The sequence below is a fragment of the Geotrypetes seraphini genome, chromosome 19 (assembly GCF_902459505.1).
Source record: "Geotrypetes seraphini chromosome 19, aGeoSer1.1, whole genome shotgun sequence".
Lineage (NCBI taxonomy): Eukaryota > Metazoa > Chordata > Amphibia > Gymnophiona > Dermophiidae > Geotrypetes > Geotrypetes seraphini.
In genome coordinates this window covers 36,042,559-36,056,654 of record NC_047102.1, presented here as the reverse complement: position 1 = coordinate 36,056,654, position 14,096 = coordinate 36,042,559, and the positions used below count along the sequence as shown (strand labels likewise).

Genomic DNA, 14,096 nt, shown 5'->3' with positions numbered 1-14,096 from the left:
AGCAAGTTCCATAATACACACACTTAACGGGCTCTCATATAAGCACCTGTTTACTGTGATAAAACAGACCCTCCCAGGACCAGCATGAGTATGTCAGAGATGGGAAGACATCTTCCATACAGTGAGATCAATTTTACTGCAATGTGTGGTTAACTCAAGCAGCCTAATGGGTTGGGTAGTGAGCTGAGAACTAGGAGAAGCCTGATTCTCCGAGGACTTATTTATTTTGTTTGTGAATTTTTATTTTGTTTTATAAATTTATGAATGTATTATGATGTAAACCGTTTAGGATTTAGACGGTACAGAAAATTTTAAAATAAATAAATAAAAATCCCATCATAGTCCTATGTTATCTTCAGCACGTCTCTAAACCCTCCAATGCCTCAGTCCTGCAGGGACCAGAAAATATATACTGTGTGCAAATGTAACTTACTTTCAGGTACTATTGAAAAGGTGTTGCTACATCCACAATCCTTTTCCTTCCCATGTGGCCATCGATCCCTACTGCTGTGGTGCCCCTGCCACGGGGAATACATTTGCCAGAAAATTCAGGACTGTTGAATCGGCACAAATGAAAGATTAGGTTCTTACCTTTGCTAATCTTCTTTCTTGTAAATTCACACTTTATTCTGGGACCAGTGGGTTATTCCCTTCCACCTCCAGGACTTTGGAGGAAGCCTCAAACATCAGAGGCTTAAACCCCTCCCTCTCTTACCTCATCACTCTCCCTGTGAACATCAGTTAAGTCTTAAAGCAGCCAGAAATTTCTGTAGAGAAAAACAACAAGAGAGAAAGGGGAACAGCGACACTCCATTTTTTGAGGTTCTCTGTGGTTTTCACGGGCTATTTTTAGTCAAAATAGGCCCTTGGTGGCCATTATGGATTTTTCCATATTTTGATGCCTTTGACCTCCACAGAGGATCTTCTAGCACCTTCTGCCCCAACTCCCACAAAATTGGCATCAGGAGGCCCTGGGGCATGCGCAGGGTAAGCGTGTCTCAGGGTATAAACCTGGTAAATCCTCCAAGCAGTCCCTAACTGGAGCGCAGAGGTTGGCTCCCGCTGCAGAGGATGGGTTTTCCCAGGATTTTGTTGATATGCTTCATCAGGCATGATTGAAAACCAAAAATAAGTCTATGCCTGTCTCCCTTCCACCGGCCTCTGTGCCGGTCACAGGGTCCCCTGCGACTGTGGACCAGGGGTACAATATAGAATATAGCCCAGACTGCATAAAAAGTAGACAGGCACACCCCAGCCTTTTAGGCCTTTAGGCCAAGAGACAGCAAATGTATTTATTCTAAATAGGATCTGACAGAGCCCACACTCTGGACACACAATGCTTAGTAACAGTATCTTTCCATTTGCTGAAACCAATTCCTTCAATGGGGAATCCTTTGTGATTGATAAGGACCATCGCTTAAAAGACAACTAGAACCACCAAGATGTTCCCAAGGAGCCACTTAGCCTTTACCACACGGCCATTATTACATTTAAAGATTATACAAGTACAGATCAGCATCTCTGCCAGCATTATGGTTAATATTCATCCGCTTGATATTTAAAAATAGGAAATATCTGGCCAAATGGATAATAGCAACACAGAGATAAGAGTCATTGCTACTTAGTTATCACACAAAACAATAATTAAACCATCAACACTTGAGACTTTTCTTTGGGGGATGGAGTTCTCTGCTGCAAGATGTGGATGGCCATTTTCTCTAGGCCCTGGGTACACTGAGCAGGCTCCTGCAAACAGGAGAAACTGGGACCTTGAGAATAGCTCAACAATTTTTAAGCAAAGATAAGCAAATGGCATTCAGGGGGAGCAGCCAAAGCTTTACCATCAGTTACCGACTGCACTGGAAGGATATGAAGCAGCACAAAAGACTAAGGCCCAGATTCTCAAAACTTTTAACGCCGTCGCTAAACTGTTTTCTGGCGGTTTAGCCTGTACGCAGTTTAGCAGCGGATTATCAAAAGGGATTATCTCTGTCTTTAATGAGGTTTCCAAGCAGTCTCCAACACTGACATGCAAATGGACTCTTCAACACTGAAATGAGCCCTGCGGTGTAATCTTAAGAAAAAATGCAGAGCCATTTTCAAAAAGCAGCTTTTAGCGACAAAAATAAGCGACTGGTTCAGGGGTGCCAGTCAGTGTCAGAGAAAGCTCCTTCTCTCCACTGCATCACAACACCCTTTCCTGGAAGCGGTGGTGAATGGCAACGACACTATCCTGCTACCCTAAAATCCTGGCCACAACCTCCCCTGCAGCAGCAGAGATGCCCACTCTCCTGCTGCCCTAAAATCCCCACCATAACCTCCCGCTACCTAAAATAACTGCCACCGTCCACAACCGTCCACACACCCCTCCCCCCGCTGGCAAGCGACCCTCCTCCCCCTTACCTCAAAATAGATGACCTGGAGGGATGCGGACTCCCTCCTCCCAGCTGCCTGTGTCGTCTAAAATGGGCTTTCCCCTCCCCAGTGCATCTTGGGATGCACTGGAGGGGCCTGAGGCTCTGATTGGCCCTAGTTGTTTAAGGCCCCTCCCATCTTGGAGGACGAATCCCAAGCCCAGTGACGGAGCAGAAACAGCATAAGCCAAAACCTTGCCTATAACCTGAATAAGGTCATACAAGGCATTTGCCACATAATGGACCCCCTCAAGTACCAGTTAGGGGTTGGGGTCATTTGCCACTAAAGTATCTTGGCGCAACCTCGAATGACGCACCGCAAAGGAGGCAGCTGCTGCTGCCTCAATACCTGAAGAAGCCACTTCAAAGAGCTTCAAGACCATGTCCACCCTGCAATCTTGAGAATCTTTCCGCATCACTCTTCCTTCACTCAGGAGGGCTGTGCACTTAAGTCACCTGTGCCACCGCTGAATCCACCTTTGGCTGCTCGGATAGCTGCTGGAAATCTGGTGCCATAGGATAAAGCTTAACCATGGTCTTAGCCTAAAGAAACTCTACCACTGTTCAGTAACCAGAGCTGCGAGATCTGGATGAAACAGAAAAATGGATGTTAGAGTATTAGAACAACTCATGACAGTACACAAACGTGGAGGGCTGAACTTCCAGTTTCAGTTCAATGATAGTGTACACCAAAAAAACTCTGTGGAGTGACGATGTTCCCAAATGGACTTCATTTGAAAGTGTCAAAGTTCCAAAGGTACACTGAAATCATCCACATAAAACAATTCCATCCACATAAGAGCCCCAAAGGACCTAGTCCGCTAGGGATACAGGACCCAACACGGTCCTATAAAGGTGAGTATGTGGGAAACAACTGTGTGGTGAGCAGAAGTGAGACACTGCTTGCATTTGCAATGGAAAGGGGATAGTGTACTCAATAAAATGGTGAACAGAGGCTAGCTTAAACAGCCGATGGATAGAGGGGTCATCACATCATCAGGACTCTTGGAGACCACTTGGCTAACCATATTGTACACAGTATCCAGGCCATCTAAGGTGAACACAGTATCCAGTGTGTCAGGGAAAGCTGTCCAGGTCTGAGTGGACAGAGGCATCAAGGGCTTGAACAGGGAAGGCGCTGATTAAAAGGCTGGTCCATAAGATACACTCTCCACACGAGCTGTACAAATTCTGGAGAAAAGCCACAGGTTGGGATCGACATAGTCCCTTCTTCCTGGCTTCACAGGAAGACAGTGAAAGGTCCCCGGACTCTGTACCCCTGTGCTTCACATCCCCACCTGAAAATGGCACTAGGTGAGATTGTCTGCCCATTTCCCGGACCCAACCAGGCTCCCCCAGCTCTAGAGGACCCCGAGGTGAAGCCCGAAGCCCCTGCCCCCATCCCTTCATGGGCCGCAGCACAAGGACGCTCCTCCACCAGCAATCCACACATGAATTCACCTCTACAACGGTGGAGGGAGTCTATCCCTAACAACTTTTAAACAAAATTGAAGGCTGCCAGTCGGATGGACCAGACGACTTCCACCCCCACTGAACTTCCTCACTCGACTGGGGGTGGGAAAATGCAACTTGCACCCTGTTACCCCAAGGGCTCTTACTCAGCAACGGTGATAAATTTTTTCCTCGTGTCATTCTCTAGCTACAACCAGTCTTACTTGCACGGTAAGCTTTTCAGCATTGGGGTCCATGAGTTTCCAATATAGTCAGAACACAGACTAAGGGCTGAGAAACAGGACACTAGAGGGTAAGCTATCAGCTTTCCCCTTTGGGGTACCCTTAGAAAGGTCATGGTGCGGGGAGTATGAATTATTTTCTGTTTTCCATAGGAGACAAGCACCCTGATCCCCCTGAAGCAGTTAAAATCCAAACAATTATGACAGCAACAGAGCAATGGATTTACAACTCACACTCCATTTGGAGCGACAGTGTTGTTCGAGATGAATTTGAACCAGAGCATTGCACACTTAAAAAAAAATAAATAAAAAAAAAAGACATTTCATAAGAGGCAGCAGACCTGGGAGTTTCTTCATGGCATTGATTTGCTTACCATTAAAAGCTCCAATTTCTGAAGATCTCCACCAACCTTTTTCCTTCTTGTTTTTTTGTTTTTAAAAATCACAGGATTTTTTTGAGATTACCTTAAGACTTGGGTTCTCAGTCAGGGTATCAGGACACACTGGCTTGTCCCCAAGATGCGGGAAGTGTGTCACAAAACAATTTTGTGTAGACAGCAAGCCTGCGTTTGCTTTACAACCATCAGTAGCTGCAATTTGTAAGCTCTTTTGAGCAGGGACTGTCTCCGTCGTGACTCTGTATAGTGCTGGGTACGTCTGGTAGCGCTCTAGAAAGAATAGTAGTAGTAATATCCTAAAATACTGGCCGACTGTGGTGATAAAAGCCGTTCTCCAAACTTAAGAACAGTAAATATGAATTTTTTTCTGCACTATTTCCAAACAAGAAGGCTGTGAAGCAACAGGTTTTGGTATAATAAAATGGATTTTTCTACTTTTATACCTTGTCTGGCTGTTTCAGTGAGGCTTTGCAGCTGGCCACCAGCCACGCTACCATACTCCCCTATTATCAGTCCTATTATCAGGCCACTTCTGATAAGAACATGCCTAAAAGATGCATCTGCAAAAAGACACAGAAAAACACTTTATCAAGAACAATTGAGATAGACATAGGGGAAGCCACTGCTTGCCTTGGATCGGTGACATGGAATGCTGCTAGCATTCCCGAGCCATCGTCCACCCCCACACTCAACTCCAAAAAGATGGCAGGAGGGATCTCCACTCCCTCTTGCCATGAAGAGCCTCCCCCTCCACCCTGAAGAAAAAGGCAGGAGGAAGTGGGCATCCCTCCTGCCCCCGTAGGCCCTCGCCCGCTCCCAACCCCCCAAACAGCAGGAAGGATGCCCACTCTCTCCTGCCCGCAAATACCTCCCCCTTCCCTCAAAGAAAAAGGCAGAAGGGATGCCCACTCCTTCCTGCCACCAGAGGCCCCCCTCCCTTTAACTTGCGAGCAGGAGGTACTGAAAACACCTCCTGCTCCAGCTCCTCCACGATAACATTGGGCCTTAAGCTCCTCCCCGGTACTTGAGGCGTCTGACTTAGGAAGAAGCCTAAGGAAGACCCTGATTGGCCAAAACAAATGGGTGCCTTCGGGGCAGGAGGGAGTGGGCATCCCTCCTGCCATTTGTTTTAGGTTTGGGTGGATTGCCACAATTGTGTTTGGGGGGGGGGGGATGACACAATTGTCGGGGGTCATTGGGGCTTGGCTGTTTTGCATGGCCGGATCAGAAAATGGGCCAGAGGGGAAAAACACGCGGTGGGCCATTTAGTAACGATCGCTGACTTTAGTGAATCTAGCCCTTAGTGCCATTTTTTGTGTGTTAATGTTGTGCACTTCCCAGCAAGTGACATGTCGCAGCTCAATTGCCCTCACAACCAGCACACTGACAGTGGCTATTACCCGAAAGGAGCCAGTAAATTAAAAAGGAAAGATTCCTTTTTTTAACTTTGCTTTCAGCTTGACTCAAGCATTAAAAATGTGTTATTTTACCCAGATTCTTCGTCACTCACCACGGGAAGCTGTGAATCTCACAACTGTAGCTGTTTTCAAAAACTCAGTCCTCCTTCATTTGTTTTGTAAAGGCTCAGTCTACTGCAATAGAGGTTAACCTTGCTTCTGATATTATCACAGGCATGAAATTTCTACGAGACCAACTGTGTCACCGCAGAGTAATAAGAGAAGGCAAGTTCCCAACACATTAAACACACAAAGAGCCATTTTTAATCGCTTCCCTCTGATGCTCTGCCCTCTTAAGTTACACAGTAGATTCAATGTGTGTTTCTTTGCTAGGAGGTCTGCTAGAATTATAGGAATTTTAATTGTATTCCCCATAGGAACCGTGGATAATTAAATCAAGAATAATATGCTACCAGTAACAGATCATTTGCAGCACAATTTTTAATAAAATAAATGCAACAGATATTGTATTAACTTCCTCTTGTTTCTCTCCAGGCAAATCACTGTCACTCAAGTATCTGGCAATCATATGATAAATTCAAACCACTTAAGAGGCAGTAAGGTACACAGCTTAATCCAGTGAAAGAATGAATCTTCAGAAATCCTCAGGTAGTAAAACCTTAGCTGGGGTAAACGTCATTGATTCCACTTATTCTATTCATGTTTGTATTTATGAAGTCATAAAATATTATCAAAACATAGTAAACAGTTTTCATCTTAGTATTAGAAATAGTTTTAGCTTTAAAGGCTTCAAAGGCTACTTAGCTTGGCAACTGCACTCCCTCAGACATGTATCACCTTTCAATACTTTCTTCAGGGATTGAGGTGGAAAACCCGCTATTTTTGCTTTTAAACTGACATGGCTTACTAGCAACTTTGAACTGGATGGCTCTAAAGCAAAAACGTCCATAGGAAGAGTCCAAACTACAACAGGGGTGGGGGGGGGGGAGAGGAGAAATCGCTGAAAAAAATTAACAAAATTCAAAAACATTTTTAAAAAGTCATAAGTTAACAATGGAGACCAACACCACAGATAGGGAAGACCTGGAGACCAGAGCTGTTCGACTGTTAGACAGCAAGTGTGAGCTAGGACCTAACACCAGTTCTGGCAGGATACATATTTCGAAATCTGACAAATTCTAATCACAAAATTAGAAAATAAATTTATTTTTTTCTACCTTTTGTTGTGTGGTCATTTTATTATCAATCGTGTTGATCCCAGCCTCTGGTTTCCGTTTGACTCGCTCTCCAGGGTCTCTTGCCCATTTGACTTCTTTTTCTTCATGCTCACCATCCATCTTCCATCTCTGTACCTTCCCTTCCACTGCCATATTCAATATTTTTGTTTCTTTCCCACTGTCTACCATCTCACTCTGCCTTGTGCCCTGGATCAAACCTCTCTATGCCTCTCATCTTGCCTTGTGCCCTGGATCAAACCTCTCTATTCCCTTCCATGCAGTATCTCTCCCTTTCTCCTCTCCATTATCATGTACAACATTTCTTTCTCTCTCCCCATGCACTATCTCTCCCTGCCCTCCACCTACATACTAGCATTTCTCCCTTCTCTCCACCACATGCACGATTTCTCCCTCTCAGCAGCTTTCCGTCCCTCCCTACCAGCACCTCCCGACCAACCCCACCACTACTACCATGAGATCCGACGTACCTTTAGGCCACCCAAAAAGTAGCAATGGTGGCCGGCCAGCAAAAGCAGTGCTGTGAACAGGCAGCTTCTGGCCTGCAGGGCTTCCCTCTGCCATGTCATCAGTGACGTCAATGATGCAGCAGAGGGAACTAGCAAAGAGTTGCATTTAGAATCTGCATAAAAGGGGCGATTTTAAATGTCATTTTCAAATGTTTGTGGTCTCTCACACATATAAAATTTTGACTGATGTAATAGTTCCTGCGTCAAAGCGATCACATGCACTTTGCTGGTAGCTGTGTATGGGCAATCTGGACAGAGTTCACAAGTATATGTGTAGATTATAAACTAGGCTAACATACACACATAGAAACATGATGGCAGATAAAGGCCGAAAGGCCCATCTAGTCTGCCCATCCACAGAAACCATTATCTCTTGCTCTCTCCGAGAGATCCCACGTGTCTATCCCAGGCCCTTTTGAATTCAGACCCGGTCTGTCTCCACCACCTCTTCTGGGAGACTGTTCCATATATCTACCACCCTTTCTGTAAAGAAGTATTTCCTTAGATTACTCCGGAACCTATCACCTCTTAACTTCATCCTATGCCCTCTCACTAGTTTCCTTTCAAATTAAAGAGGCTAAACACATGCCGACTGAAGGCATTTTCCTTTCCTCCCTCTTGCTTTTTCTTTAATTGTTCTCTTTTAAAAATATTGTAGTTCCTCCTCTTTTCCCATTTGTTTCTGTTTGTCATTGTTTGAACTTATGTAGATTTTATTAGTTAAGTGCTTACCCCTATTTTATATGACAAAAGCTGTATTTTTATTGTACACTGCTCAGAAGTTTGATTGAGCGGTATAAGAAATTTTAAATAAACTTGAAACTTGACTCGACTCATGTGCACTTACATTATGTAGGTATTTAAACGTCTCTATCATATCTCCCCTCTCCCACCTTTCCTCCAAAGTATACGGATTGAGATCTTTATGTCTGTCCCCATATGCCTTATCACAAAGACCACACACCATTTTAGTAGCCTTCCTCTAGACAGACTCTGTTTGAAGGTGCGGCATCCAGAATTGTACACAATATTCTAAATGAGGTCTCACCAGAGTCTTATACAGAGGCATCAATACCTCCTTTTTCCTACTGGCCAAGCCTCTCCCTATACAATCTAGCATCCTTCTAGCTTTCGCCATCACCTTTTCAACCTGTTTGGCCACCTTAACATTATCACATACAATCACACCCAAGTCCCGCTCTTCTGACGTACACATAAGTTCTTCACCCCCTAATCTGTACCGTTCCCTCTGGTTTTTGCAGCCCAAATGCATGACCTTGCATTTCTTAGCATTCAATTTTAGCTGCCAAATTTCAGACCAATCTTCAAGCTTCACCAGGTCCTTCTTCATGTTGTTCACACTTTATTGCAGACTTTGGTATCATCCGCAAAGAGGCAAATCTTACCCGACGACCCTTCAGCAATATCGTTTATAATAATTAATACTTAAATAATCTAATGAGGCAGATGTAAATGTCCTACATCTGTAAGGTAGGCATGATTTCTGCTACTTATTCTAGTATTATTTAAAAAGACATGTGCTAGAGAAGCTGCCGTCGCTTATGAAACGTCCAAAATTATGAACTAGTGCTTTCTCTTGACAGAAATCAGTATTGGAGTAAGAAGTTTCCTGGTTTATGTTTTGGATGGAAATTCAGTGGCAGTCCTGTGTTCATGACCCAAGTGTGACTAGAAGCAAGCCATTTCATCTTCCTGTGTCTCTGGGGCCCAGTTGAAAACTAAAGGAGTGGCGTAATCTTAATGATTAGTGCAGTGGGATTTCAGCCTGGTAAACGGGGTTCAATTCCCACTGCAGCTCCTTGGGATCTTGGTCAAGTCAATTAACCCTCCATTGCCCGAGGTACAAAAAAACTTTAGATTGTGAACCCACGATAGGGACAGGTACCTGCATGTGTGTACAGCACTGCATAAGCCAAGAAGTGCTATAGAAATATTAGTAGGACCGTGTTTCCCTGAAAATAAGAAAGTGTCTTATATTCATTTGGGGCCCGAAAAAAGGCACTAGGTCTTATTTTCGGGGTATGCAAATGATCATCTCTTCTTCCCTCTCCTTCACCCCAACTCTTCCTCTTTCCTTTCTCTCCCCCACACGTGCAGCATCTTTCCTCCCCTCCCCCTCTGCAGCTGAATTTTGCCCAGCTTCTATCCTTCTCCCCCTCCCCATCCCTTGTGCAGAACATTTGAGCACCCCCTGCCCCCACCACGCAGCCAAACCCTCGCAGACCCTCCATCCTTCCCTCCCCGCCGACCGCAAGTGTGCGAGCCCTAGCTTCATCCAAAGCAGCGTCGGGCTGATTAGTAACGCAGCAGAGTGAAATCCCCGACGAACAAGGCCAAGCAGCCTGTTTAGAGGGCTGCCGGCCCGAGGCTGCTTCGGTTGAAGGTAGGGCTCGCTCGCAGTCAGCGGGGAGGGAAAGATGGAGGGTCAACAGGGGTTCGGCTGCACAGTTTGGGTGGCACTTTGAAGAGTTGCCGGCGAATCCCGGGACTAGGGCTTATTTTCAGGGTAGGTCTTATTTTCGGGGAAACACGGTAGTAGATTTCAGGAAAGTTGGTTTTTTTGGTTTTTTTTTAAAAAGAGAATACACAAAAAAGTTTTACATATTCATTATGATTAATTGCAAACACACAGCATGATTTAATTGTGATTAAAATTTTTAATCTTCCTGCAGCCTTACTTATAATACCACTTAGAGAACCAATATCTGTATAAACAGTAAATTGATTTATTTGAAGTTAATGTTGAATTAGTCAAAATTTAAACCTTTGCTCAAGAATCTCTTTATAATAAAACCAGCCCTTGGGTAAGTGGGTTTATTTCCAAGCAAAAGAGGGCTTTCTTTGTAGTAGTACACATCCAGCACCTTTTTATTAAAATCAGAGCAAAAGGTCACAAAAGCCTCAAGTTATTAGAAACTAGGAGTCTCAGAAGCCTTTACGATGCTGTCATATCTGAGGAGAGTTTGGCATAGGGAAACGCAAACTGGAAAAGACTTGAGATGTACAAGAAGCCATGCAAGTTGACAAAAGTGAAAAGGAGCCCCGAGTCTGTAACTGGCGTTACTTACCAGTGAAGAAGGTGTTGGGAGCTTGTTTATCATCCATCTCCAGGTACAGAATGCCAGTGGTCTGAGGATCATGACGAAGCCATAGGGCTACCCCGAGAATCACTCCTCCTGCCAACTGAGGAAACAGAAGAGTCACAAAATTGCTCACCCTCAGAGATATTAGCTGGTTAAATTTAGTGTAAGGATCATTCGTTAACTCTGCAAATCTCACTCAAAACTACCATATACTGTATACTTGAATATAAACCCATCTGATTATAAACCGATACCATTTTTACCCTCCCTTTTTAGGAGAAAAATAGTAATTCGAAAATAAACAAGAGGGTTTATATTGTACAATTTCTACCCTACATCCCCCAAACATTCCTACCCACCCTCCCTTCTGGTGGTGATCCGCACTGGCAGTTTCCCGGCTCTCAGCGCACCCCTCCTTCCCTCTTCACTGCATTCCAAAGAGGCACGGTCCACCCCTCTTCCAGACCCAGCAGTAGGACCTCCATGCTTTCTTGGTGGTCTAGCAGGGCATTGGGGCAGAAGTTATTCTCACTCACTCTTGCCCATGCTCTCTCTGCGCTGAAAATGGCTGCCAAGACTCCCAGCTGAAGTAGGACCTGAACCCAGCTCCCTTGGTCCTTAACTTAAAAGGCTAGAACAGTTCAATTTTTGTCTCAGTCAAAAAAGCACTTTGTTCAAAATGGTTTTAGGCTTATGTATCAAGGTTTAATTTGCAAACTACAAGTTTAAATGGCTTATGATGAAATCATAGGAAAGGTTTCATTCTTATAACTCTCCCATGAGGCTTAACACAACAGTAATCATCATTGTACTGTGAACTGCTACTCCAGTGTTTCTCAGGCTACTCCTAATACACACCCAGTCAGTCTAGTTTTCAAGATACCCAAAGCAATTATATATAGGAGAGATTTAGAAGCATGACGACAGATGAAGGCCAAATGGCTCATCCAGTCTGCCCATCCACAACATCCGCTATCTCCTCTCCCTAAGAGATCCCACATGCCTGTCCCACACTATCTTGAATTCAGATACAGTCTCCATTTCCACCTCCATCAGATTATTTTATGCATCTACCACCCTTTCTGTAAAAAGGTACCACATTTTTTGCGCCATAAGACGCACCCTAGATTTAGAGGAAGAAAACAAGAAAAAACCCATTCTGAACCAAATTCTCCCTGCCAAGCTCTGCATCCAACCCACCCTCTGGTGGTCTAGTGGTAGACAGGACAGGGCACAGATGTCAAGGCAGATGATTTTTTTAAAATATGCAATGTCACCTCAGTAACAACTATAGAAAATTTAGTGCAAAATGTAGACAGCAGATATAAATTCTCAAAATTGAGACATTTTAATCACTAAATTGAAAATAAAATCATTTTGCCTACCTTTATTGTCAGGTTATTTCTTTCTCTTTCTTTCCTTCCTCAGGCCCAACAATTGTCCCTTCCTCTCTCCCTTCTATGTTCCCCTCACTGCCTTCCAGCCTTTGTCCTCTTCCACCTCCCTCCAAGCCTGCCTACCTGCTGGATTTAATTACCTCCCGCTGCTTTTGCTGTGAGGACACGTCGACAAATCAGCAGCGGCGGGGCGGGGGGGGGGGGGGGGGAAGGACTCCTGGCTCAGCAGCAGGTCGAACATGTCAGCGTGGCACCGGAAGCCATAGCCTTGCTGCGGCCCGCGAGCAAGGGACGAATGGGGAGCCGGCAGTGCTTCACTCCCTCCCAACAGAACAAATTGCTGGGAAGGGCCAGGCGGGTGCAGCAATTGCACGCTGCCGGCCCAGAAGCCTTACCCTGATGTCAATTCTAATGTCCGAGAGAAGGTCCGTGCTAGCTGCACCCTCCTGGCCTTCCCCTTTCTCTACTTGCGGCAGCAGCGAGTAACCAGTAGCAGCAGCAGGCAAGGGGTAGGCGGCAGTCTAAATAAGGTAATGGGGGGGAGAGGGGTTGGGTATTCGCACCATAGGACACACCCTTTTTTCCACCCACTTTCTTAGGGGAAAAAAGTGCGTCTTATGGAGCAAAAAATACAATATTTCTTTAGATTCCTCCTGAGCTTATCACCTCTTAACTTCATCCTATGCCCTTTCCTTCCGGAGTTTTCCTTCGTTTGAAAAAGACTCACCTCCTGTACATTAGCGCCATGGAGATATTTAAAAATCTCTCTATCATATCTCCATACAGATAGGGGTGGGGGGTAGCATCTATATTCCTGCTATAACATTGCCTTCTTTGCAGCCCCTATCATTGCACAGCAAATGCACAACCAACTCATTCAAAGAGATATTACAAACTTGGCTTTTTCAACAAGCCTTCGGTTCCTTCAATTTCCGAGCAGGCAGTAGGCTGGTTGCCACGCTGCCTGTCCCGAGTTTGGGTTCTTGTGTGCCTGTGAGCCTTTGCTATTATCAACTGGAGTTCCTTTCCACAAATTTGTTTCAGTTTTGTAAAACAGACTTGATCTGCTTGACAGCTGAAGTGCGATAGCAAGTTCAGAATAAATACATTTTAAAAGTGGTCCTTCATAACCACTCAACTTGGAGGCTAAAATTATTTTTATTCAAACAAAACAAAAACTATATTGCTACTTTGCAGTTCTGGAATCAAACTATCAGAGACCATGCTGACAGATAAAAAGAGAGTTTGGTCTGTCCAGTATTAGAAATTATCCATAAATACTTTATACAAATACTAAGATATGTGAGTAGCACGTGACATTTTCCCCTCTCTGACTTTTGTGGTGGGGTTTGTTGTTTGTTTTGGTTTTTAAGTTAACATTTTCATAGACTTGTTCCACCATTCACAGGTAGAAGAGATTCCCTACCATCCTAAGTTCCTAAGTACCCTGTAGAGCAGTGTTATTCAACCTTTTTACACCCGTGGACCGGCAGAAATAAAAGAATTATTTTGTGGACCGATAAACTACTAGGACTAAAATTTAAAAACCCTGTTTCCGCCCCATCTCCGCGAGCTCAGTCCCCGCAAATCATCTGATCCCATCCACACAAGCCTCAGTTATGATTTTATATTGAATGTATTTTATTAAAGTATAAAAAGAAACAATACTCTGTACAATTGTCATTTTATAAATACAAATAATACAGAGCAAGGATCATAAAACCCGTCTCCCCTCCCCTTCACATATATCCCCTCTACTATCAAGAAAACTGAACAAGCCAAATTATGACAGAATGCTACACAGAAATATCATGCTAACAGAATACTGAAGTAACACATGACAGGAATAATTTTAGGGGAGTGCAACTAGGGCAACTGCCCCCTGGTCAGAGAGGCCCTAAGCCAGCTGGAAGCTAAAGAAGCACTT

At 44.4% G+C, this 14,096-nt stretch overlaps 1 protein-coding gene across 1 annotated transcript in view; it reads right to left on the bottom strand.

Annotated features, from left to right (window-relative positions):
- Positions 1-14,096, bottom strand: part of CD81 (CD81 molecule) — a 71,845-nt gene that overhangs the window by 31,401 nt on the left and 26,348 nt on the right. Inside the window, exon 2 of the mRNA XM_033928473.1 lies at positions 10,758-10,872. Within this exon, the coding sequence (XP_033784364.1) occupies positions 10,758-10,872 (115 nt within the window). The remainder of the gene's footprint in view (positions 1-10,757; positions 10,873-14,096) is intronic.